General features: G+C 46.1%; 1 protein-coding gene across 3 annotated transcripts in view; it reads right to left on the minus strand.

Moving 5' to 3' along the window:
* CELF5 (CUGBP Elav-like family member 5) overlaps positions 1-26,339 on the minus strand; it is a 545,089-nt gene that overhangs the window by 477,500 nt on the left and 41,250 nt on the right. For all 3 annotated transcript variants that reach the window (XM_086946757.1, XM_086946756.1, XM_086946755.1), the window contains exon 2: positions 11,053-11,135. In XM_086946757.1, the coding sequence (XP_086802883.1) occupies positions 11,053-11,135 (83 nt within the window). The remainder of the gene's footprint in view (positions 1-11,052; positions 11,136-26,339) is intronic.

Here is a 26,339-nt window from a genome sequence, read left to right on the forward strand (position 1 = left end):
TTGGAGCGTGGAAAATTGAAATGGGGCAGACTGTTTTGGATTGGAGTGTTGCAAATTGGAGTGGGGTGGGGTAGGTTAGGAGGACTGGAATGGGATGGCTTGGTGTGGGGTGGATCTGACTGAGTGGGGCAGATTTGTGTGCGGTGAGGTGGCATGGACTGGAGAGAAGTTGATTGTGGTGTACTCTACGATTATGTGTTAAAGCATCATTTCAGAAATTACACGTAAGAAAGAAACAGTTGGTTTGCAATAAAATAATCCTCATATTTGAGAACAGCGCCCACGAGCAAAAATAAAAGAATACATAAGTACAGAGTGAGAACAGAACACATGGCAAAAAAAGATACTTGCCTATAGAAAAGTAAATGTTTGCAATTTTGTTTGCCCTGCTGGTTATTCGCCAGTCACACGCCTACTATTTGTAGGGCACTAAAAGTTAAACAGAACAAAATAGTGCCTCAATCACATTGAGAGCAGCAGACAGGCAATGATTAAGTTGAATCAATCAGTGTTTGGTCCCGGCTCCACAGAGAGTAACGGAAGTTATGTTGGCCTGCCTTGACGAATTACGTAAAGAAGAGTGCCATGCAAGTCAATCAATGGTAAGCAACAGGCGGGCTACAAGCGCTTCTATGTATACAACAGTGTCTCACAAGCGAGACGCGTGCACAGGTTCTTTCTGGCCTCTAAAAAGGATGGGGAAATTGTGTGCGATATAGTCGGAGTAAAAAGGGAAATAGGAATCAAAAGGAAGTGCTGGAAGTCTGCAGAACCTCATAACGAAAAAAAGGTAACAGGGAGGAAAAAAGAGAGCACTCCTACGTACCCTACCCGTTTTATGCTGACTTTACAGCAGTAACATTAGATCTAAGCAATACACCAACATGTTTGCTAAGTGTTAAGCGTTGATGAGTGCGACACAGCTGCAAGCATCCTACTCAAAGCCCTTAAACCAAGAAGTACCAACCGAAAGCTCTATACTGCTGCACACACCAGTATATGCGCAGCCTGGCAACAATCCGTGTACCTGGGACAGATGAGAGTCAAACAATCATGGCATTAGTAAGCTGCACACACCCTTCAAGCAGGTCCATTGGTATTGGTCTTGCGTAGGACTTATGAACAGGCGTGACTTCACGTCTGATCCAAAGCTGGCAGAGGAGGCTGTGGGCCTTAACTGCTCAGACAGTGGATTCCAAAGCGAGATCTGCTAGAGAGAGAATCTGACCCTCCAGGCTTCAGCTGCGCTTTAGGGTTGTCCATCAGATTTTCATACTGACTACGCAATACTCGATGGTGAGTAGTGTCTGGGCTTAGCTGGGCTTAGCTGGGTGAATTGGTGCTAATTTGTAGTAGCATTTGCATATCAAGTCCCCCAATTTAAAGCATGTACATTCCTTGATCTAAAGTCGGCGTAAAGCTTTTCCAACCTATATGATATGATCTCTTAAGTACTACTCTATTGCCTACTCCTGCGTTCTCAGATCTCTGTAAGCGGGTGAGTTCGTAGGACGGAAGCCGGTGTAAGCAGCTAGAATAATCTTGGCTGACATTGACTCACACCAAAACCAAATTTTTATTCGTGGAAAAGTAGGGGAAACAAAGATTTAATATGATTTAGTTCATGGAGGCAACTTCCCACCCAGGTATCAAACGATAATTCCGCTTTAATGCAAAGTCCAGTTTTGTGTTTGACTTTAGAGGGGCCCAGAATGCCCATGGGTAATGACCTGGCTTTTGTCTCCTAGCAGAAAGACCTCTGCTTTAGGAATACATAATTACTACTAGTGATAAACATTGGCACATCTTTGGCCTAAATGGGGTGAACGTAGTAGCACTAGATTGCAGTAGGAATCCTTCCGACATCCACCTGAGTATTGTCTGCACAGGACTGACCCCCACATGCGTCTTCTTAAAGAGGTCCATCAGGGGTCGATGTATGCACCGGATACCGCAGGGGATAACGGTGAACCCTGTGGCATATACAGACAAGCGAGGTAGGAGTGAACATGACGGAGAGTAGGTTAACTCTCTGCGAGGGTTGACTTAGGAAAGAGTCAAGCCATTCAATGGTCAGAGGGATCCCTGTGAGGCTGAGGCCAGCCGGTCCAGCAATGCCTGGTGGCCCACGGCATGAAACGCCTCAAAGAGATCTGCATTGAGCAAGGGATGGTCCAGCCCCTCATCCACGCATGTTAAGGCTGCCTGCATCCCAACGCCAATTCAAGTCTGTTAAGTGCAGCATCCTGACCTTCAGCAATCGTGGCCAGATCTGCCCTCATCTTTTTGTGACCCCATGGAATGGCCTCTGTCCGCAGGGGTGATGAGTTTTCAGGGAGTGTGACCAGTTCTAAAGGGTCCAAGGAGCATCCTTCGGTCCCAGCTCCCATGACCACCACTGGGGACACAATCATCATCACCTAAAGCAGGACATAGGGCTGCCTTTCGCTCACCCTGGTGCAGAGTGGCTGGGAGAAACTGCTCACTCCTGAAAAAAGAGCACATAAAGGCCCAGCAACAAATGCTGTAGAAGTAAAGGTGTGTATCCAGTGTCCTACCAACTGTTTAATACCAAAATGAGACCCATTTCTAAGACCTTTAAAATGCAGACATGCAATTTAAGTGAAGCATAGAGATATAAATAAAACCAAGGCAGCATAGTACGAACTCTGCCTCTTAAAAATATTAGACCTTCCCGACTCGAAAACAACTTTTGTAAGATGGCACAAGTGTTTCTCCTCTCTCACCCCAGTGCAGTCAATGCCATGTTCAACAGCCCATCAGACACCAATGTGGCGACCCTGAAACACATCCCACACACAACTGGGTACCTCACAAAAGGCTTCAAGACATTAGACAATATTTCCCCAACCTTAAGGCTATTTATATTCTCTCACTCTCTAGTCCTGCGTCGTCTTCAGGACCAGCTGCACTACCTTCAGGGCCATGAAAAAATGTCTCACCTCCGTACCTGGCTAACAAACCAACCACATCAGGCAGAGAGCGGCAAACCAGGAGCCAGGCCATGTGTTCATTATCAGCCCTTCTGCTCGAGGGTTATCGCTTCCTGCCAATGTTGACCAACTTCAGGAGGTGTTTTAAGGTCCAGGTAGCACGCGCAAGCTGCATGCACCATTCCTGAATGTTCGTTCTTGCAGCACAATTATCCGTTGTTTTCATCTCTTAACATACATAGCACTGGGCCGTGCAACTGGAAACTCGTTTTTCCATTAATAACTAAACAAGCATTTGCAATGCAATAGGTCTCGCATTAGGAACCTTTGAGCTATTGGTATTGTAAATGACAATTTTTTTATTTGTGTGTTGGTTTTGAAAATAGCAAAATTAATGGCTTTGTCATTTACAATGACAATAGTTATAACTTTTTTTAAGTTTCGCAAATGTGACACCTATAGCATTTGTATTGCAATATGTGTTGTATTTATGTGACTTAGATGTATTGATATTACAAATAACAATGTCTTTTAATTTTTTTTAATAATTAATACTCGAATAAAAGTTATTGTAATTTATAATGGCAATAGTTTTAACTTTTGTAAACAACTTTTGTGAAGATTATGTTCAGTGTATTTTATTGTGACGAAAATCCAAGAACAGAAATTAAATATTAACATCTTTTTGTGACATTTGTAATAAAGCTTGAAACATTGAGAGAACATATTTGAACCAGTTGTTGTTGAATGGTTGCACAGATTGATACTGTGGTGACGCTGAGTGATGTTGTGGTGGCGACGAGTGATGCTGTAGCGTTCAAGGATGCTGTGGTAGCGCATAGTGTTGTTGTGGTGCCCCTGAGTGATGCTGTGGTGGTGCGATAGATAGATAGAGTGAGTGCGATAGACAGAGTGAGGGCGACAGATAGATAGAGGTAGAGTGATAGATAGAGTGATAGATAGATAGAGTGAGGGCGATAGATAGATAGAAAGATAGATAGATAGATAGATAGATAGATAGATAGATAGATAGATACATAGATAGATAGATAGATAGATAGATAGAGTGAGGGCGATAGATAGATAGACAGATAGATATAGTGTGGGCGATCTATCGATAGATAGATAGAGTGATGGCGATAGATAGAGTGAGTGCAATAGATAGACAGAGTGAGGGCGATAGATAGACAGATAGATAAAGTGAGGGCGATAGAGTGAGGGCGATAGATAGATAGAGTGAGGGCAATAGATAGATAGTGTGAGGCCGATAGATAGATAGATAGATAGATAGATAGATAGATAGATAGATAGATAGATAGATAGATAGATAGATAGATAGATAGATAGATAGATAGATAGATAGATAGATAGAGTGAGGGCGATAGATAGAGTGAGGGCGACAGATAGATAGAGTGAGGGCGAGCAATAGATAGAGGGCGATAGATAGAGTGAGGGTGATAGATAGATAGAGTGAGGGTGATAGATAGAGTGAGGGCGATAGATAGATAGAGTGAGGGTGATAGATAGAGAGAGGGCGATAGATAGAGTGAGGGCGATAGATAGAGTGAGGGCGATAGATAGAGTGAGGGCGATAGATAGAGTGAGGGCGATAGATAGAGTGAGGGCGATAGATAGAGTGAGGGCGATAGATATATAGATAGAGTGAGTCAGATAGATAGATAGATAGATAGATAGATAGATAGATAGATAGATAGATAGATAGATAGATAGATAGATAGATAGATAGATAGATAGATAGATAGATAGATAGATAGATAGATAGATAGATAGAGGGCGATAGATAGATAATGTGTGGGGTTGTGTGTGTGGGGGGTTGTGTGGGGGGTTGTGTTTGTGTGTGTGGGGCTGTGTGTGTGGCAATTGGTTTAATGTTCTGAGTGTGTGAAATTTATATTGCAGGCTTTTTTAAGCTGTTTAAACACTGACGAGCAGACTGTGCACTATTCATTAACACACCAAATACATTGAAAGCAATCTGTGCATAAACACGCACTTTGGAAATATAGTCCTTACTTACGATGAGCAAGGCTGGAAGTAAAAGAGACTGCCAGCCTTGCTTCTCATAAGCATGGACTATAAGTACAAAGTGCTTGTTTACGCAGCGATGCAAATTAATAAAAGGCATTTGAAAACACAGGATGCATGGGACTCAGAGAGCGGTATAAACAACTTGTGAGGGCAGGAAGATTTACTCGGGACACCAAGAGAAATAGGCATTTCAGCAACACACTGGGGTATGCAGATTTTGCTTGTATATTGGGTTAACCCCTTGGGGGTCCTGGTGCTATCACGCCTTGACTAAGCCAATGGACTGTACTTCACACGTATAAAGTGTTTAGTCAATGCACTACCATGAAATCAAGAATGCCTCTGCCACATAAGTTATTAGCCTGGCCCAATGAAATAGATCAGTCATACACTAAAGGCGGTTTTTCAACAGTCTAAATTTAGAGTGTAGACTCAAAGAAGGAATCGAGAACAGCACTGCTCCTCGTGGCGCCCCTTTCAGGAGAACCCACAGAAGTGAAAGCTCCTTTTTCATACAACCCTTAAAATTCTGTCAACCCCTTCCCAAGACAATACGGATAATCAGCAACCACCGGATTATTCAGAAAAGTAATAGACACTTTGCTGTTCCTCCAAATATGCCACCTGATCCTAAATCTGTTATACTTCTAAGTTTGCTACCTCTAGCACAATAAGTGTTTACACTACCTATGCTCGTTTACATGCAACTAGAAGCATCAAGAAAGATCTTGCATAGCCTAATTATCAGAGCCAATAACCAAACAAAGTCTGGTGGGTAAAGGGTATGAATTTACAAAGAACCAGTCTTCCCAAATAAACCTACGTGAAAGGTGTCCTCAATGATAGAGGGCTGCAGAAGCACAAAATTTACATAGGCATTTGTGGTAAGGAAAATCAGGATAAATCATTTCAGTAGCAACACGTACAGGGGGTGAGTGTGTAAACAGCACTACCAGTCAGGTCTGTGTATACAGAAAGCGGATTGGGTTTTACGTACAGTGAGCGGCATGCGGGGAGGTGGTATCTCGGAAAAGTTACCAAGTTATTTTCATGAGAAGCCGAGGGAGTCGGAATGGGGTGTTGTCACGAACACCCATGCCTCAGCATGGTCTGCATTGTGACGCTCCATTTTGAGGGGCCAGCTCCTCCATAGTAGGGTACCACGTCTGATAGCTGATATTTAGAGCCGGGCTTGGGTGACGCGCACATGCTCTCTCCTCCCAGGATCTGGAACTGTCCTCCTAGAAAGAGTGGCCAGCCACATCCTGTTTACTTGCTACCGATTCTAAATGTATATGCACCATTTATTGACCGCAGCATGTTAATTAATGGACATGTGGTGTGCTATTATATGTAGTAAATAGAGTAACATAGAGAGGTGGTGGTAGGCAGGTGGAGAAGGGAGAGCGACCAAGAGAGGTGAGATGGGGTGACTGAGGGAAAATAGAGAGAGTTGAAAGTAAAGATGCAAGTGAGATCTGAAGCAAGAGAGAGGAGAGACTGAACTGGAGGGCAGGGGGGGTTGGGAGTGGATAGAAGAGGGAGACCGAAGGAGATGTGTAGTTCAGAGTAAGGGAGGAAGCGAGGAGGAGGGAACTGGAAGGGGTTGGAGGGGGAGAGGTGCAGGAGGAAGAGGATGGAGGAAGAAGGAGAAATAGGTTACTTTGGGAGCTCAGAGGAGGAATAGGGGGCACATGAGGGACTAAAGAGTGACGCAAGAGAGCTTGTGAAAGTGACAATGGACTTAGACACAAAGATAGGGGCAGATGAGGCCACATGGCAGAGGTGTCAGTCTAGAGATGGGGTGAACAGAAAGGAGAGATTGCCTCGGGGAGGGGGGCAGAGAAGGAAACGAGGAGAGAGTCAGGACAAGGGAGGGGAGGAAGAGAATGAAAAGCAGGAGTGGGGGTTTAATGGAGGGAAGAAGTAGAATGAAGGCGGTGATGAGACGGTTGGAGAGAGGCCCAAGCAGGGGAGAGAGACTGCTGAGTGAACCAGAGTGTAGAGGCACCCCAAGGTGGTGGGAGGGTGAGAGGATACTGACATGGAAGGCAAGGGGAGAAAGACGGAAGGTGGGGGCCGAGGGAGGGTTGTAGAAGAGTGAAGAGAGGGGGCTCGGAGGGGTCCAGTCCATCAGTAACTTTTAAAGTTGGTAGGTAGTCGTAGTTTTGAAGATGTTCCACCAAATCTGTAGTCCCCATTTGCCTCTATGTGCCTCTATTCACCGGCGCTGATACTAAATGTATGTCTTAAACGCGGCCAGTACACCCACTAAACTGGTGTGTCCGCGAAAACCCTCTCACCTTTTAATCCACTGCTCAAATAAGTGGAGTTCAGGCCTCCTTAGCACAGCCAGGTTTTGCTGGCAGAGGGTGACAAAGGCCAGCATCGGGTCGGCGTGCATCTGGCTGGGGGTTGCAGTCTCAAGGAGCATCACGCGCTCACGCAAGGAAGCGACGCAAGTGAAAAACAGTTTTAGGATGGGAACTAGGGCTTGGGAGCGCAGGGGGTGGTGCAAAGAGACAGTGGGTGATGGTGGGGTTTCTAAGGAACAGCCGACCTTGGAGGGGTGGGGGAGGTGGGTCTCGGCATGGTTCAGGAGTCATTGGCCCGCAGGGGTGGAATGGCGGCACCGGTCTAGCGGTTTAGGACGGGGACAGTGTGCTCGGAGCTGCCGACTTTAAGCGAAAGCTGGACCTATCCAAAGCGGCCAGTAGCTAGGAGAAGCACTCAGATTAGGGCTACATTTGCCACTTAGACTCACCCTAAGGCCTAGTCGCAGAGAGTCGCCCAGTAAGAGTGCTGCTCTGCTGCTTCTCCCAAAACGCTCCATTCCTTTTGCTCATATTATAGGTTTCCCACCTTCGCCGCTTTTTATCAGTGTTCTTAAAATGGAGGCCATGTAAAAAAGATGGCAGCAATCCTATGTTCAATGCAGGCAGCATGGATACATTTTAATAAACAAGCGCTCTGACACCTTCGGGTAAAGTCTGCGCTATATAAAAACGCATTAAATAAAGAAATTAAAAAAAAATAAGAGACAGCAGCCACCGCAGCGAGCATGGAAGCCTACTATGGACAACAAGCTGAGGCAGGGAGATAAGCGAAACAGAAAGCAGCTCAGTATCCGAGCTGGGAGGAGACCTGGGACAGCGGGGGCTGCCCGCGCATGCGCGCCATTTCTAACTTGCGTGGTGGAGAGGGAGCCCCGGTGACAAAGCGAAGTTCGGGAGCTGAAGTCCCGGGTCCCAGGAAGGGGCCCGAGTGAAGACCAGCTGATAGCACTGCGGGGCTCCCATGCCTAAGGGGAGAGCCCCGCGTCGTGCTGGCAGAGGAGCTGGAGTGCTCTGGAGAAGCGCCGCAGGCAGCTGCTGTTGAGGAGTGCCCCCGCAGACTGGGTCAGTGGGGGATTCTCCATTAATCTAATGGTTGTGCTGATGAAGGCACAGTGCAGAGATTTATTTCCTGAGCGTACCCGCCATTGTGGGCCGCTCCAACGATGGGGAAAGAATGTTTTCATAAGAAATAACTGCAAGTGAAACTGCATGCTGGCTTGAAGGAAGGGGGACAGGAGATGTGCACGGCGCATGGCTGTACGTACGCGTACACCTGCTGAAATCGCCGAGGGCTCTGTGCGGGCCCATCTCCTGTCCCACTTCCAAAGCAAGTCCCTAACAAAAGAGCTCGGTGGAGACAGCAGCGCTTAGCGCTGCTTACGCCAGCTCGACCTAAAAATGAATGAACAAAAGTAACCAAACCAAGAAAAGGCAACGGATGGAACCAAGAGCTTTATGCTCGAAACATTTGGTGTACTTTGGTTCATTGTTTCTGGAGTCCGGCAGAAAAGTCACATTTGTGGCTTTCCTACGTTGTGTGGAAAACTCCCTCGTTTGGGATCTGTCTTTGACCAATCAGCATCAAATTACAGGCGTTAAGTGTTATGTTTTGAAGGCTTTCCCTGCATCCAAAGTTTAGTTCAATTTAGTCGGGTTTTTTTTGGGGGGTGCTACGGTGTCATCTTCCAGTGAGGTATCGAAACTTCAGGGGGACCTCCCTGATAGGTACATAGAGGGGGCCCCACAGGGTACTGTGCTGAGGGGGGGCCCTGCAGCTCGTACCCCCTCACTGCGGGGGCCTACGTTACGACTCTGGCATGTTCTACGGCGTTCGGAATCCGGTGCAACTAGAGAGCGAGGAAGCCTTGTGAACCGGGTGCAGGGCGGACAGACAGACAGACACGTCCGCGTCACTCACATCTGGCAGTCACGCCCTGACACACTACCGCTTCCCTGCGCCTGCCGCCGTGTTCACGAGCTCTATTTGTGGCTCTGACAGCAGCAGCCGTGCGGCTGCTCATTGCATCCCTGCGAGGGGTTCAGGCTTCGCGCATGAACCCCTCGCAGGGAAGGGCTTGAAAGACCTGCTGGGGTGAGTGAGGGGTGACTGCTTCTGAACGGCCGATCCAGGGCACAGGGGCGACGCGTCTGCTCGACACCTCGTCAGAGGCACCATTCTGCAAAACGAAACCATCACCCCACACGGGCCGAGGTACGAAAAACCTGTCTAGAACAAGCACTGACAGAGACCATCGATTCGCCTGTTGGCTTTGCCAATGAAAATCTATTGGCTGGACCAAAGGTTTCTGCAAATGATTGAAAAAAACAGTATTTACACTGCCAAGCAGTGGGGGCAGCAGGGCGGCGGGGGACAGACTGAGGCAATGAAAGAAACAGGAAGGGGGGAGCAAGGGAATATCTGTGGGGGCAGGGGGGGGCACGCAACAGAGAGGAAGGGGAGGATTTGTAGAAAGAAGCACCACACCAGGTAAAGAGCATGAACACACATGCCCTCCCAGGGAGTGCAATAAAAAAGTAGTTCTGAATGCAAGCAAAGGAATGATACAAGTCACCCAATCAGGACACGGTGAAGAAGCAATGCTTCAGAGGAAAAACAAACAAAGGAAAGGGAGGAACCCAATGAAGAAGTAGGGAAATTAAACAGAGAAGAAATTCATCCAATCAAGAGCAAGGGACTGATCCAAATACATAAATATTTGTCTATATGAATTATTTAATATCTTAGACACAATAAATCCAAAACAACAGCTAAAGCTATCTATAGATGATAACTAAAAAGCATTAACTTAAAGTGCTACACCTTGCCTGCTCTGTGTGACTAGACAGCGGGCTTTCATATACCTCCTTCACGTTTCCTTCCTAACAGCAACATTACTGGTATGGCTACTCCTACCACGCGCCCTCCGATACTGTGTCTGCTACCAATGACTGGTGACACGCATCCTTATTAATTCAGTATTTCATGTGATAATATTAGACAGCCGCAGCCTTCCACCTCCATACGTGTGTGCTGTCTTTTATTGGAACGTGAGTTAAAACAATGTGACAGGTGACAAAATTAACATGTCAGCGGGCCTGGAGTGCTTGGGCTGGAGGGAGATCGCAGTTTGTCCGCGCGCTCAGTCATATCTTAGTACTTTATCATAAATTCCTTATGGACATTTTTAAAGCTATTCAGCTGAGATGAGTGTAGATCAGCTGGATTAGACAAAATATTTAAAAGACTTTGCCAGACACATATCAAGATGTATAAATCATCAGGTCCAACCACCCTTCAAACCATCTGTAAGTGATACCAGAAAGGCAGTCTGAAAAAAAAGAGGCATAGAGTATAACCCTAATACAAGCAGGTGGAAGGGGGTACATTTACTTAATTTCACATCACACCAGCTCAATGTCTGTCCATTACAAGGTCATGAACAGCCATAGCGCCCACTGGACAGTGGATACGTCCTTCTGGTCATGAACAGCCTTGCTGCCCACTGGATGGTGGGTACGTCCTTCTGGCAATGAACATGACTTAGTACACACTGGACAGTGGGGATGTCCTTCTCATTCTAAATCCCCCCTGGAGCTTGACCTCAGGTGAGGAGCAGCCTTGCAGGAAGACCACTCATCCTCGCATTTAAGCGGCAACCCCTTGAAATACCCTTCTTGGCGGTCGCGGTCTACAGCGCTGGATTTCTACTCACCCCAGGCAGAGTCTTCTGTTCATGCAGTGCAGTTTGGGCTTTGATAGCAGAGTCCCTGGCACAGTATGTGAGAAACGCACAGCCTGCAGAAAAAGGACAAACAGAGGAGAAAGGTTTAGGAACACGCCACAAGAGAAGCAAGACAAATTGGCAAGAAATCTCAGACTTTAGCTTTGGTTTTATATGCAAAAAATCAAGTTTGGCACAGCTCTAAGCCAAGGCATGTTAACATTTTAAAGCAAGTGATACAATCATGTTTTTTGCACTACTTTCTCAAATGTTAAATTTACGATATTCGTGAAGTAAAAACTAGAGTTAGTAACAAACTACTATACCACATATACCACACATGGGCCCGGCTCAATACATTTGGGCATATACTGTCAACCTGTGCGAACGTGGTCACCCGAGAACCTTTTTCCACACATGGTGGGAAATACCACAAATCTTGAAATACTGCCATAAAATGGGTGTGCAACGGACTTAAGCAATGGGAGCACACATAGAGGAGGACCCCAAAATTATGTTGCTGGGAATATGGGGTGAACAATTTGCCCCAGCATACCAAACGTTACTCTGTTACACAGGCTTGGTGCGGGCCAGATGAGAGATAACAAAACTGTGGAGTGGACACAGGGTTCCTACCTGTAGAGAATGGTTGTGTGGCATTGGCTGGTGCATGCTTGCAGAGAAAGACATTTACAAACTAAGGGGTGCCCACGAAACCTTCCCAAAATATGTGGTATATGATGTGAAATAATACACAATCTGGAGAGAAACCTCTCATAGGAATAGATGATCAGGGTCAGTACTAAATTTGGGGAGAGAGATGTTGACTTGGATGGTAATTTACCAATCTAAAGCTGTAATACTGTGTGTGGAGTGCTAGAAGGCTTTTGTCATTTTTCAGCTCGGCGTGGATGGCACCAGCCTATGATTAAAGATGTTGCTGCAAGAACGGCAAAAGACTTTGTCACTTTTATAGCTCAGCGTGGACCACTATGATAATTCTATGCTTAAAACCTCTACTAGAAAAGCACACATTTAAGACCAGCAGTTTTAAAGTGTTGAGGTGCGAGTGGAACAGATTTATAATTTGGTTCCCAAATGTAGAGCCCCTTACCAATCCAGTTATCAATCAAGCCCCCTTGAACCCAGTACTGACACCAGGTTCAAGCCTTACCACAGCACTGAATGGAATGGAATGGAAATAGATTTATTGAGCGCGATTGCTGCCCGGAGGCGTCCAAGCGCTGGGGGTAAGAATCGAGGGGACAGGTAACGTGACGCCTTAGAGCTGAGGTCTGATCATGCGACTCAACTGTTGATCATTGGTGGGTAGATGATAAATGCTTTATTTAGTGCATTCACTATCTCAGACATGCAACATTATGCAGTGTCAGCGGGCAGCGATTGTGAGGTGTACGATCCAGGTTGTTCCTTTATCGCCATCCGCAATTTGAGAATTTGAGTTTGGGTCTCCAATTAGGCTGAGGATCAGGATACATTGAACCCAGTACGACATGGGCCTGATAGTTATCACTTTATGGCACAGTATATCAGGTACTTGAATTGTCAGGCCTCCGCTACAAACAATATAGGAAAATTAGTGGCCTATACTCTTGGCCTGACAATTTGTTGATCACGTTCTTGCACATTGACCCTTTCATTTAAAATACGCTGCTTTAATTGCGATTCTGGCTTTTATGGTGTCTCAATATTTGCTTTTCTTCGTCTTTGTACTCTTATATCTGGGAGGTGGGCCACATTTGAGGACTGATGATTTGCCTTTGAGGATCCTAATCACTGGAACTGTAAATGTCAAGTTGCTGCCACAATGCACCTGCATGCGAAGTTTCTCATCTTTTGTCTAATGGATGGCCTCTAGTTCCATCTGTTGGTTGGACATAAGTGAAGGTACATATAGTGGCAATGATGCAAGGGTTTTGAATGTTGGCTTATGTTCAGATTTTCAGGCACCTACACCAGGGCATTTGATTGAAGTCGTCTTGTTTCACACATTTCTATCTTATTTCTGCACTGCGTAGAGATAAACGAAGTGTGATGTTCTCCTTGTGGTGCACATCATTGATATTAAGTCATGTTCTTTCAAACATTTTTATCTCATTACTTTGAATGAATTTCAATATATTATGTTATTTCATATTTTTACTTCATTGCACTACACAGAACGGTAATACTAATTCAATATTAATTGAATACCTTCATGCACTGACGTTCAACATGAGACATCAGTATTAATATGAATGTGATTATGGTTGCTTTTGGTAGTGGAATAAAGTTTATTAATATAATTTCCCAATGGAACACCTGGGTCGATATTTCAAGTGCATTAACTGTGAGAGGGAATGAAGCTGGAAAACTATCATGGCGTCTGACTTGGGTTCAAACTGAAAATAAGGCAGCGGTCTAGTCTGAAAAAATCAAGGGCAGTGCTATCGAGGAAGGACTGTTCTTAATCCCCAATGGTGGTGAAATACGGGTTGCCCAGTTGAAGGCGTAAGCCGAAACGCGTAGGCGTCCTGTTCTTTTGCCTGCATAGGATTCAATAAACAAAATGTTCACATCCTGTTGTGCCCGGCTTACTTGAATTGTTGTCTCCCACTGTGGTGCAGCTGTTCTGGTGCAGTAGAGTCACTATAACTATATGTGTGTGTGTGTGTATATATATATCGCTTTATCTGAATAGCAGTAAATGTTTAGATGCTCTGTCTTAAACTGAAGGTTAAAAAGATTGAACTGTCCCAAGAAAGACAGACCAATGACCTCTTGCTGCCCATTCTATGTTTAGAGAAGAGTAGCGTGGCTTGGTGTGGTGCCAGTTCATGGGGGCCCGATGATCCTTGAAGGAAGTCAAGGCGGCCCCTGGACATTAGATTCCATTGCACACCCGCCGTCTCGCCATCTATGCTTATCAAGTGGCATTCATTGGGCGAGTTCTGATTAGCTGTCCATCTCGTCTCGCGTATTCAGTCTGCCTGTGGCCATCACAAGGTGGTATGTCCTGCGACATTTTGGACAGTTTACTTCGATGTCTGAACACAAGAGCAGGAGGTTAGTGCATTTTGGCCAAAGCACATAAAATGGCACGACCGCTCACTAATGGTTTATCCATCAAGAAGACAGGATCCTTTTTGGGGGTCTCGCATTCTTATTCAAGCTTTGGATGTGACCTCCTGAGAGTACATCTGTTTCAGGTGTGATAGGATTCTAATTAAACCAGACTATAATTTGGTACTCAAAGGTAGAGCCCATACTAATCCAGTTATCAACCAAGCCACCTTGCCCCCAGCATTGACACCAGGTTCAAGCCCTACCTCGTCACTGAGATCAGATCGCGCGACTCAAACTGTTGATCACTGATGGCGTACTCAGCTTCCTCCATTAGTACAAGAGCCTCAGAAAGTCATGCAAGTTATCTCACAGTGTGATCTTGTGCAAACAGAAATATCTTGCAATATTATCAAAAAACAAAAACATTGCCTTCAAACGAGTCGACTAAGAACAATTGTTACTTACCTGTAAACAGGTGGTTCTCCAGTATTGGTGTCTTTCATAGATTCACATGCTTGAATATTCCCCGTCGTCGGAGTGGGAGTCCCACGGTAAATAAAATAGCAATAAATACTAAATATATAATAATATATAATAAATATATATATGCATAATAAGGAAAAACCCAAAAAATGCATACAGGAAGCATCTGGTACCTAACCAAAAATTTCCACATAGGAATGCATGGGGAAAAAGAAGTTCCAATGCAGCCTATCCTTGTCATTATGTTAGTCCAAACTGCAGCCAATCAGGCGTCAGCAGCCCTCTAGAACCTTCTCCTCAGAGCTCAAGCCCTCAGATTTTCGTAGCACAAGAGTGACCACAGAGTCTATGAGGAGAAGCGAGCCTCTGAGGGGAGGATGGGAGGGTCGCATGTGAATCTATGAAAGACACCAATACTGGAGAACCACCTGTTTACAGGTAAGTAACAATTGTTCTTCTCCAGTATTGGGGTGTCTTTCATAGATTCACATGCTTGAATATAGAATAGTAAGCAGTCCGTATCCGAACACAAAGTTTCCAGGATGCAATGTATACACAAAAAGGTTGGAATCAACAGGTGTAAACCCATGCCATAGAAGTTATAAAACTATATGTATACATAGGGAAGACATGCATAAGACTGGAAACCATAGGAGGAGGGAAGAACAGAGGCTCACCTTATTGAAAAAGATTACGGAGCACAGCTTGTCCCACTGCGGTATCTCCTTCAGCCATGGCACCCAGATTGTAGTGCTTTGTGAACGTGTGCCTGCTGGACCACGTGGCTGCTCTGCAAATCTGATGCAATGGAACTCCGGCAAAGAGTGCAGTCGAAGAGGCCACAGACCTGGTAGAGTGGGCTCTGACTGTAGACTGTAAAGGCTTTCCCGCTTTCTGATGGCAGAAAGCAATCGCCGAAGCCACCCAGCGGGCTACTGTAGGTTTGGTGACTGGTCGCCCTTTTTGAAAACGGCCATAGGCCACGAAGAGCTGATCCGATTTTCGGAACTGGGCTGTTCTGCTGATGTAGAACTTTAAACATCTTTTAATGTCCAAAGAGTGCAAGCGCTGTTCCGCAGGTGATTGCGGGTTGGCAAAGAAAGACTTCAGTATAACAGGCTCATTAATATGGAAGTCTGACGGCACTTTTGGAAGGAAAGTAGGGTTAGTGCGTAAAAGCACAGAATCCGGTTTGAACTGTAGAAATGGTTGTTTAATCGTAAAAGCATGTATATCACTCACTCGACGTGAGGACGTCAGAGCAAGTAAAAGCGCAACCTTCCAGGTGACATACTTGAGGTCTGCTTTATGGATTGGTTCAAACGGAGCAGTCATTAATTGTGACAGGACAATGTTGAGGCGCCACTCTGGAGGAGGACGCCGAACTGGAGGAAAAGTCCGAAGAAGTCCTTTGAAGAATTGACGTATCAATCTGGATGAGCATAAGGAGGCGGAGCCATCATGGCGGAAGCGTGATATTGCCGCCAGAAAAACTCTTAAAGTAGCATGTGACAAACCCGACTGAGCCAGATGGAGAAAGAAAGGGAGGAGCTCAGCGGGCGTGGCACGCAAAGGATGTACTCCGGCGTCTGCACACCAGTGGCAAAAACGTTTCCATTTCAACTTATAAGTCTTTATAGTTGATGGAGCCCTGGCCTGAGCGAGGATGTTCCGACACTCCTGAGGGATGCTTAGATGTGCAAATTCACAGTGCTCAGGTTCCAGGCTGACAAGCTCAGGGAAGAGGGGTCCGGATGGTAGATTTGACCCCTGTTCATGGAGAGAAGATCCATTCGAGGATGAAGAAGAATGGGTTTGCATTGAGACAGGAGTAGCAGCTCTGAGAACCACGCCTGTCGTGGCCACCTGGGAGCAATCAGAAGGATGTGGCAAGGCTCTCTCCGCATCTTCCAAAGTACTCGAGGCACTAGAGGGATCGGAGGAAAAGCGTAGGCGAAGAGATTCGACCAACCCATCAAAAGGGCATTGCCTTGGGATCCTTTGTGGGGATGCCAGCTTGCGTAAGCGGGGCATTTGCGGTTCTCTGGAGTCGCAAAGAGGTCGATTGCAGGGAATCCCCAACGTTGAAAGACTATATCGAGTGTTGGCTGGTGGAGTTCCCACTCGTGGTTGGATGATCGGGATCTGCTTAGGGAATCCGCCAGGAGGTTGGACAACCCCGGAAGATGAACTGCAGTGATTTGGATTTGATGATTGATGGACCAGTCCCAAATCGCCTCTGCCAGGCGGGATAACACCGGAGACTTCGTTCCGCCCTGCTTGTTTATATAATGCATGCAGGTCGTGTTGTCCGTTTGTATGAGAACTGACTCTCCCTGCAGCACTGGTTGAAATGATTTCAGGGCCAAAAAGATAGCCATAAGCTCCAACTTGTTGATGTGCCAGGTCTTTTGATGGAAAGTCCATTTCCCTTTCACGGACAGGTCTTGGAGATGAGCTCCCCAGCCCTCCAGAGAGGCATCCGTCGTCAGTGTCAGATCTGGGGTGTTGGACAGAAAAGACGTGCCTGCTGCTAGCTGGTGTGGTTGTGCCCACCATTTGAGCGCCTTCTTCATGGGAATGGTGATGGAGACTTGATCGTTGAAGGAACCGGTGACTTGACGCCACTGCTTGTCCAGAGCCTGTTGGATAGGTCGTGCTCGTAGACGGCAATGAGGGACAAGAGCGATGCATGACGAAGCCATCCCTAGAAAAGACTTCAACAAGCGGACTGAAACGCACTTCTTTGCGAGAAGTAGCGAAACTAGTCGGAGGATCCTCTGCTGACGTTCCCGGGAGACAAATGCCTTGGCTAGTTTGGTGTCCAGAGTTGCTCCTAGGAAATCCTTGCGAGTTGTTGGCTGCAATTGAGATTTCTCCAGATTGATGGACAGACCCAAGGAACGGAATACTGTCTGACAGACTGCAGTATGGTGTATAAGTTGTGCGCGGGATTGTGATTTCAGGAGGCAGTCGTCGAGATATGGGAATATCTGTATGCCTTGGAGACGAAGATAAGCCATGACTGGAGCCAACATTTTTGTAAAGACTCGGGGGGCTGAACGGAGGCCAAATGGAAGGACCCTGAATTGGAGATGAAGGTGCCCCACCTTGAAGCGCAGGAACTTGCGATGAGCCGCTAGAATCGGGACATGGAAGTAAGCGTCCCGGAGATCGATGGTAGTCATGAAATCTCCGACTGAGAGCAAACGCAAGATCTCTGTAAGCGTTAGCATACGGAAGGTCTGGTCCTTGAGATAATGATTGAGTGCTCTCAAGTCCAGTATTGGTCTCCATTCTCCGTTCTTTTTGATGACGAGGAAAAAACGGGAATAAAACCCCTTCCCTCTCTGCGACTTTGGCACAACTTCCACCGCACCTTTGTGAATGAGAAGGCGAACCTGATGAAATAGTTCTTTGAGGTGCGGAGGTGGCGGTCCGGAAGGTGGCGTTGGAGGAGGTACCTCGACAAATTCCAATGCATGGCCTCTCTTCACAATGTCGAGTGCCCAACGGTCCGTAGTAATGGAGGACCATTGAGAACCAAACAGAGAGATTTGACCTCCAATTCTCCGTTCGATAGAGGAGTCATTGACGTTTGTTGGATTGTCCTCTGAAATTAGACTTCCCTCTGTAAGTTCTGGCAGGCTGCTGACGGGAAGACTGCTGGCGGTTACCGGTGTAACGCTGGTTACCTTGGTTGAAGGACCGATATTGACTGCTTCCTCCACGAAAAGTGGATGTAGTGCCACGTCCTCGAGCACCCCGAAAGGGCTGCTTCTTAAACTGAAGGGTACCCAAAGCACGTGCAGTGTCCGTGTCCTTTTTAATGGATTGTAGCGCTTCATCAATATGCGATCCAAATAATGACCCGCCGTCATATGGCATATCTAGGATTCGTGCCTGAACTTCCTGTCGAAACGAAGTTGAGCGTAACCAACCCTGGCGGCGCAGGACAGCCGCTCCAGCGAGCTGGCGAAAACCAGTGCAGGCTACATCCACTGCGCAATCTATAAGCTCTTCTGCCGTCCTTTCTCCTTCTTGCAGAATTTTCTGTGCTTCTGCCTTGGAAGCATCTGGGAGTAACGCTACATAGGCGGACATGTCAGCCCAAGCCTGACGGTCATAACGGCCTAATATGGCCATTGCGTTAGCCACTCGAACTGTTGTAGAGGACATGGAGGAAAATTTTCGCCCAATAGCATCTAGGCGACGGCCCTCACGGTCCGGAGGAGCAGTGATTGTAGACGCCGGATTCTTTGAACCCCGTTGAGCTGCCTGCGTGACGACAGAGTCGGGCTTAGGTTGACCTGTAAGGCATGCTGGAGATCCTGCAGGAGCTTTGTATTTCTTCTCTAACCTTGGCAGTTGTGCTGGTAGAGAGTTTGGCGTCTTCATTATTTTCTCCCCTTCAGACCAGATGAAATCTATAATCGGGACTGTGTGGATCTGTTTCAAGGGCTGGTTCTTGAAATCGTATAGGAAGCAATCTTCCTCTCGGTGTGCTCGTGGCAATTTGAAGCGCTGCGCTGCCCTGTCCATTAACTGGTGGAAGCCCGCGATGTCTACTGGAGGAGAATCCGCTGTCGGGACCTGAGAGGGAGATGGTGTTTGAGCACGATAGTCATCCCACTCCGCCAAATGTTCTTCACCATCCTCATCTACTTCAGAAACTTCACCATCTTCACGCTCTGGAGGATTCTCGTCCTCATCATCCTCCGGATAGATGGTAGTGTGAACACGAACTGAGGTAGTTCGGTGAACAGTTACAGGCGACGTTGGTTGAGGAGGAGCCAGAACCGGGTTAGAAACTGGATTCAGCACCGAAGGGACCGTTGTAACCTGTGGCGTAGGTGGGAAACGCCGATTGTAATCTTCCAACATACTTTGGAGGTTTGATATCATTGAGATAGGCAACATCGCAGTTGGCACTTGAGTGTGAGTCGTTTGATGTTGACCATAATGATCTTCCTCGTCGTTACTGAAGTCTTGGCACTTAATATTTAGATCCGAAAGACTGTGAGCTTGGTCATCAGATTCTTGATCAGAATCAGTAGCAAACAGCGGAGATGGAGGATTAATCATCTCTTGCTCTGTAAGAGTCTCGAACTGTGGTTTGCTGGACTGTAAAGGCAATAGAGGCATTGTAGCAAATGAAGAGGCCGGCGTCGAAATTGTGTCCTGCGTACGCGTCGACGGCATGACATCAATTGACTTCTGCGATGGGATCGACTTGGATGCCATCGTCGACGAGGAGACCGTCGACGGAGCAGTCTTCATTGGTATCGATGGAGCCATCGTCGACGGAGCCTTCACTTTCAATGTCTTCGTCGACGGAGTCATCGTCGACGGAGTCATCGTCGACGGAGCGGTCGTCGACGGAGCGGTCGTCGACGGAGCAGATGGCACAGGCCCCCTCGTCGACGGGACAGACGTCGACGGTGCGCTCGTCGACGAGGGCGTCGACGGAGTCAAAGCCTTCACACTTCTAGTCGACGACGACCGGGTCGTCGACGAGTGAACTTTCTTCGTCGTTGAAGATGAAATAGGAATTACAGAAGATACTGTCTTAGAACTGAGAACCACTCTCATCGACGATGAAGACGTCGACGCCAAAGCCGACGACGATCCAGAGGCCAGCGTCGTTGTGACTGTCGTCGTCGATTTGGAACCAGAGACAGCCATTCTCGTCGACGGAGCTGAAACTACCGTCGTCGACGGAAGATCCGTTTTCCTCACAGAAAAACTGGACTTTGAAGCAGAAGGAGCCTGAGAGCTTTGTCTCGTGGGCCCAGACGTGGTAGGCAAAGGTGAAGACACCGCAGGGGTCAAAGTGAGGGAAACTTTCCTCTTTTTAAGAAATGGTGAAGGAACCTCCTGCACACTACCACGTTTAAAAGCTGCTTTAGAACGGCCTGACCCAAGACTTTCAGCGTCAGAAAGTACATTGTCTTTGTCTTTAAGCCTCTGAAGCCAGACAAGTAAACGGCCTTCTCTGTCCTTTAGAGTTTTCTCTGAGAATTTCCTACAGAGTTTACAGGTACCCACTTCATGGTCCGGGTAAAGGCAGTAAATACACTTACTGTGTGGGTCATCATGAAATAATCTCAGCTTTCCACAAGAGGAACAAGCTCTGAAGAGAGACTTCTTACTTGAAGACATTTTGGTAGAAACTGGAACACTTGAAGAAAGAAAACTGAGCAGAGCTCAGGGAGACTCCCTTACACACGACGTGCGGTAGAAAATCTGAGGGCTTGAGCTCTGAGGAGAAGGTTCTAGAGGGCTGCTGACGCCTGATTGGCTGCAGTTTGGACTAACATAATGACAAGGATAGGCTGCATTGGAACTTCTTTTTCCCCATGCATTCCTATGTGGAAATTTTTGGTTAGGTACCAGATGCTTCCTGTATGCATTTTTTGGGTTTTTCCTTATTATGCATATATATATTTATTATATATTATTATATATTTAGTATTTATTGCTATTTTATTTACCGTGGGACTCCCACTCCGACGACGGGGAATATTCAAGCATGTGAATCTATGAAAGACACCCCAATACTGGAGAAATAATGAATGCGAACCAGTATAAGGTGACTACCAAAATAGCATAAAAGCTGGGGTGTACAAGTAATTCTACCTTTAATACCAGCTAAAGATACATTATTTGCCTCATGCATGAACAGATTTAGTCTGGCAAGTTCTTAAAGAGTGGATTCATGAACAGCCAGCACAAACGCCAATGGACCAGGGAACGAGACGGGGTACAGCCCAGTCTTGTGATCTACATTCACCACAGAAAAGGCGCCAGATCACAGGGTACGACTGCTGTGGAAGTCTATGATTCCTTGGTTGACTATCTGACTGACCCTTCCCACGAGATGGAAACCTCCCTGATACCAGGGATACTATTCAAGATATCTGGTTGCAGAGGATAAAAAGTTGTTACAAAATGTGAAGGTTCTACAATGGGCAACAAAATCACTTGTTCAAGAAGATACTGCTTCTTGGAGGTTTGATTCCAGAGGTGACCAGAGAGGAACACAATATGCAGTCCATCTACTGATGCAAAAATCCTCGTTTTCATGCAGGGCCATGGCTGGTACTTGGTCTCTCTTACCCTTGGCTGGTTTTAGCAGCTTTTTAAAGACCCCACTCAGTTTTGTTGACAGAAGACAACGCAACATAGTTCTGGAATGGAATCAGCTTGAATTTAAAGTTTTGAAAAAGAACCATACATAAACAAATATAATGATTCTGTTTGAATGTTCCTGTGAGGGTGAGCAATGTGTGTCTCTGTGCATGTGTCTTTGACTTCAGTCCTTTCCAAGATATTTTTTTCTGTTCTCAGTTTTTTTACACTCCGCCTCCTCAATTTCTCACCAAGTACGAATGCGTGATTTCACGATTGACGAGCATCGCAATCACACAGCACTCATTGCCTTTGAAGAACATTTGTGGTGGGTGTTTCATGGATGTGTATTTGATATTTGTAAACACATATATGTCTTGTTTAGAAACCCTACCTTGTTAAATAACTGCCCCAAAAGGGAATTCTATTATCACTTTCAATCAGCCTCAGGGTTACAAGATCCCAAAGCTCACAAATTGCAATTTAACAGCAGCCACACGCCTAGAACAGACACATTTTGAGTCTCAGCTCCCAGGACTTCCCTTTTATCCTACTGTTAGTGAACAGAACCTTAAGTCTGTGGGAGAAAATAATTACTTACCTTTAACTACAGTTATCCAGTATTGATATCTTTCATAGATTCACAAGCTTGAATCATTCCCTGTCTTCAAAGTGGGGGTCCCACAGTACTATATTAAAGCAGTAAGTATATCTAACATAGGCTATAATGGCACCAGGCCATAAACTTAATAGCCTATCTATGTCCTTTTTAATAGCCTATCTATGTCCTTTTTTAAAAAAGGACCAAACTTTAAACTATGACCAATCAGGTTGGAGCACCCTCTAGAACCTTCTCAAGAAAGGCTGACTCCCTCAGATTTTCAAGCACAAGTGGGAATAATATCCCTAGTGAGAAGGGAAGCCACTCAAGAGAGAAGGGTGGGTCGCATGTGAATCTATGATAGATACCAATACTGGATAACTGAGGTTACAGGTCTATAACTTATTTTCTTATCCAGTATTGGATCTTTCATAGATTCACAAGCTTGAATCAGAAAAGCAAACAGTATTGTAGGTAAATGAAATGCCCTTAGAGGACGGTGGATAAAAACACTACAGGCAAATGGCCTTTGTTTCCGACAGGAGGAAGAGCTCCGAAAAAGAGTGCTGCCTGGGCCACTTGGGAGCAATCAATAGGAAACAGCAACGTTCCAATCTTCATCTTGGAGAAGACCTTGAGAATTAGTGGGCAGGAGGGAAAAGCGAATGCATAAATCCCAGACCAGCACATCAAAAGGGCATTTCTCCATGACCCTGGGAGAGGAAACTGACTGGAGTAGAACTGGCATTTGGCACTGCTGTCCATCACGCAGGGGTTCAGCGCTGTCTTCCCCCACATTGAGAATATTTTGTTTATCTGGTGTTGATCCAGTTCCCACTCGTGGCTGCTGTCCTTGGTCCTGCTGAGAGAGTCCACTAGCATGTTGTGGACTCCAGAAACATGTTCGGCTTTTAAGGAAATGCAGTGGGGTGAGAGCCAATCCCACAGCTCTTGGGCTTCTTGAGATAGTGTTAGAGATCGAGTTCCTCCCTGTTTGTTGATATAATGCATGCTAGATATATTGTCGGTACGGACCAGCACCGAGGATTTTGCAATCCATGGCAAAGCTTGTAGGGTAAGAAAAATAGGCTTGAGCTCCGAACTGTTGATGTGGATAGACAGGTCTTGCAAATGGCCTCACCAGCCCTCCATGGAAACATCAGCGGTGATGATTAAATCTTGTACAAGGGGCAGGAATGTGAGGCCTTAAGAAAGATGTGGTTTATAAGACCACCATGCCACCACGGGTACAATTCATGGGGTAATCGAAACCAATGTCCTCGAAGGATCCTTCCGACTGTATTCATTGGAGTTATAGCTCCTCTTATAACAGCCTCATCTTGAGGCGTGCCAACGGTACCAAGTTTATGACAGAAGAGATCATGCCTAGGAGCGACTTGTCTCACAGAAACATACTGTTTTCTTGCAATTTTTTGAGCTACTTGTGCTAGTCTCCCTTGTCTCTCCTGGGAGAGGAAGGCTTTGTTTTGCATAGTGTCCAGATCGGCTACGAGAAATGTCATAGTCTGCCGGAGACTGGTGGAGGACTTTTGCCAATTTATAATGAGGCCCAATTTTAGAAAAAGCAAGAGACAGGCCTTTGTCGCTCAGGCAGTTTGTCCTCAAGTTGATGCTTTTAGCAGCCAGTCATCTAGGTAGGGGACTACCTGATAACCTGGCTTACTGAGTGCTGCTGCTTCCGGGGCCATGAGCTTGGTGAATATGAGAGGGGCTAACTTGAGGACAAAGGCAAGGACCTTGAATATGTAATGGGTACTAGCTACCATGAATCGAAGATATTTACGGTGTCTGGGATGGGTGGGGCTATCGAAGTAAGCATCTTCTGGGTCTAGAGATGTCATGAAATCTCCTCTGTTGAGACGATGAAGAATGTCACAGTCTGTTATAATCCAGAAAGATTGCTTGAGGAGGTATTTGTTGAACTTTTTGAGATCCAGGATAGGTCTCCACTCCCCTGATTTCTTATGAATAAGGAAAAAACAGGAGTAAAATTATTTGCGGGCAACAAGGACTTTCTTTATTGCTGCTTTGGCAAGTATTAAGAAAGCTTCGTCATTTTAGAAAACAGGGGCCCCAGCAGACAACATTCAAATGTTTAAGAAACAGTCTTAAGCAATTTTATATACTGTATTCTAAATAACTTATTTCAAATATAAAATTTTAAAATATATTTTGTGCTATTAATAGATGTGTTTTTCTATTATTACCTGTTTAAATGTTATTGTACAGATCATCTGTTAGTTTAACTTTTGTACGCCTACACTTGCTTTTACATTTTCATTCTTGTTTAAGTCTGTTTCTAAAACACTTAAGAAAGCTTCCTTATATAGAAATTGAAGATAAGGGGGGTGCACTCCCCTTGGTGGATTGATTGGTGGTTTCTCCGTAAACTCTAGGGTATGGCCATAGGTGACAAGGTCCAATACCCATCTGTCTGAAGTGATGGTTTGCCATTGATGGAGGTAATTGAATATCTTCGTACTTATGGGATGAGAAGGGGATGTATGACGTTACAACGCATACTTTTACCACGCATACCATTACAACGCAGTATTTACAACGCATACCGTTACAACGCATAGCGCTTTGAGGTGCTGGATAGTGATAAGTATAATTTTATATTCCAACTCCAGTCCCCGTGGACACTAGGGAAGGTGTTGGATATTAAATTAAACGTATTCCCTATCCTAGAGCGCCCCCCAGCGCAATGCGTTGTAATGGTATGCGTGGTAATGCCTGCGTTGTAAGGGTAGTGCGTGGTAAAAAATGCGTGCTAAACGTTGTATACCATGAGAAGGTGGAGTTTCTGGTACCCGGAGATGGTCACTGTTTGTGGCCTCTGTCGCGGCTCTCACAAGGTGGTCTTCAGCGAGGCCCTTGTTTAGAGAAACCCGCCAAAAAAGATTGAAGGTAGGACTGTTGCTGATACCCCTGCCTGTGTGTCAGGAATCTCACCCTCTTCTCTTTCATCATAAGATGATGATGATGGATAATCCCTTAGTGGCGCAGGCAGATGGGAGGCAGGCATCATTTTAGGAGAAGCTGGAGGAGGGAGAGGTGCTGGAGCAAGAGGGGTGACAGGTTGTGATGGCACAGCAGGCTGCTGTTGAGGGGGTTGTGGGAAAAGCCTCTGAAAATCTGTAAGCATGGCCAGGAGGTCGTGTATCAAAGAAGCTGGAAGATGCGCTGTATCTCGCTGAGGTTGAGGCTCAGAATAAGAACCTCTGGGCTCATAATGTCTTGGAGGTGGAGAGAAGTAATGTTGACAATAATGCCCTTTCTCCTCATAATCCTCATCTTCCTCCTGACATTTAACTTTCAGTTCTGACGGACTGTGAGCTAGTCCAAACAGGCCACCATCATCATCGAAACTGGTGCTATGTAAAGCACTCTGATACCCGATGTCTCGGGTCTATTTTGCAATATATAAAACTCTAAAAATAAAATAAAATAAAAAATCAGATTCCTCAATGCCCAGCAGGTGGCTTGGTCGTAGAGAAGAGATTTTGCCGGGTGAGGTGACTTCAGGATACAGACAGGTTCTGGAAACCTTAGAAATCTTAATCGTCATTGACTGAGACATCGTCAGTGTCGTGGTCACAGGGATACAGGTGTACTTCTCTGGTGTTGTGGTCGACGTTGTCAATGGGGCCGCCGTTGATGGGACCGCCGTTGACGGAACAATCTGCAACAAGATAAACGTCGAGGGGGCTGCCCTCGACGAGAGCGTCGATGAAACCATCATTGGCGGCAGTGTCAACAACTGGCTCGTTGTTGATGGAAGCATCGGCAGGGACTTCTATGATGCCTGAATCTTCGTTGATGTGATGGGTGCGCTGATGGCAGCTGTCATTGTCGTTTTGGCCGGTGACAGTCTCCACAACGAGGTGGTGGTACTTGTGGTTATTGACGATCTCGTGTTGACGTTGAAGGCTTAGTCAAGAGGGATGTGGAAGAGGATTTCTGCCTCGTGTAT

Source organism: Lissotriton vulgaris, chromosome 12 (genome assembly GCF_964263255.1).
Source record: "Lissotriton vulgaris chromosome 12, aLisVul1.2, whole genome shotgun sequence".
Taxonomy (NCBI): Eukaryota; Metazoa; Chordata; class Amphibia; order Caudata; family Salamandridae; genus Lissotriton; species Lissotriton vulgaris.